The 1,347-nt window shown below is 71.1% G+C and overlaps 1 protein-coding gene across 1 annotated transcript in view; it reads left to right on the forward strand.

The window, feature by feature from the left end:
* Positions 1-1,347, forward strand: part of A1bg (alpha-1-B glycoprotein) — a 7,260-nt gene that overhangs the window by 4,542 nt on the left and 1,371 nt on the right. Inside the window, exons 4-6 of the mRNA XM_015505311.2 lie at positions 70-342; positions 463-753; positions 1,258-1,342. Of these exons, the coding sequence (XP_015360797.1) occupies positions 70-342; positions 463-753; positions 1,258-1,342 (649 nt within the window). The remainder of the gene's footprint in view (positions 1-69; positions 343-462; positions 754-1,257; positions 1,343-1,347) is intronic.

Raw genomic sequence — 1,347 nt, forward strand, 5'->3', positions numbered from 1 at the left:
TCCAGGTGAGCCACCCGGGTCCAAGCTCAGGCCAGACCACTCACGGCCCCCCCCCCGCCTCTTCCACAGAGCCCTTGCCCCCACCTTGGCTCTCCACGGAGCCGGTGCCCTGGATCACACCCGGCCTGAACACCACTCTGCTGTGTCACGGGGGGCTGTTGGGTGTCACCTTCCTGCTGAGGCGGGAAGGCGACGATGAATTTTTGGAGGTGGCTGAGGCCGGGCAGGGCAGAGAGGTCACTTTCCCAGTCCATCGGGCCGGCAATTACAGCTGCAGCTACCGGACCCACACCGCAGGTGACCCCTCTGAGCCCAGCGCCACTGTGAGCATCGAGGAGATGAGTGAGTGTTGACCCCCCAACACGGAGACCCCGCGCGGGGCGTGGGAATTCAGAGAAGGAAGGTTGCTCCTGAGGCTGCTGGGCAGACTGGCGCCACCGCAGCGACCTCTCTGCCTCGCAGCCACGCCGCCGCCGCCAAGTTTAAATGCACAGTTCCCCGAGGTCCTGCGCCCGGGCGACCGCGCGACCCTCATCTGCGTGGCGCCCCTGGACGGCGTTCACTTCCAGCTGCGGCGGCGCGGAGAGGAGTTGCTGGTCCCCAGGAGCAGCACCAGCCCGGACCGCGTCTTCTTCCACCTGAACGCGGCGGACACGGGGGACAGCGGTCCCTACACCTGCCGCTACCGGCTGCGCTCCGAGGAAGCCGCCTGGTCCGCGGACAGCGCGCCCACGGAGCTGGTGTGGAGCGACGGTGAGTCAGGCGACCGGCAGGGGCGTGGGCGGCGGGCGCACGTGGCCCTCCGGGAACCCGAGGGAGAGGTGGGACCTGCGGAAGCGCCTTGCAGATGGTCCACGCGGCAACACCCAGGCCCCGCTGGGAATGACTGGGTCAGGCGGCGGGTGTGGCAGGAGCCATCTGTCCCGGGGCCAGGGCGGGCGGCGGGCATCGAGCCCCGGGGCCGCAAGTCCAGGCTCGCTGAGGCTCACACCGTGGGCCCTGGACCGCGAGCCCCAGGAGCGAGTTCCTGGGCGCCGCAGACCCCGCGGTGCCAGCCCCCCGACCGAGGGCGTCGGGCCCCCGGCGCCAAGCCGCCTCCTGGGAGCCGGTGTTCCTGGACGGGAAGCGCTGTGCGCTTGGCGGCAGGCGGTCCTTCGCGCGGCGGGATGTCTATAGCGGGAGCTGGGTCCCGGCAAAGGCAGGGACAGCTCGAGGCCCAGCCGCCCTCGGCCAGGTCAGCCTCCTTCTCTTCCATAGAGACGCTGCCCGCGCCGGTGCTCGTGGTGGAGCCGGAGGGCACAAGCCCTGCGACCGGCTCGCTCGTGCGGCTGCGGTGCCGCGCGCCCC

Source organism: Marmota marmota, unplaced genomic scaffold (genome assembly GCF_001458135.2).
Source record: "Marmota marmota marmota unplaced genomic scaffold, marMar, whole genome shotgun sequence".
NCBI lineage: Eukaryota > Metazoa > Chordata > Mammalia > Rodentia > Sciuridae > Marmota > Marmota marmota.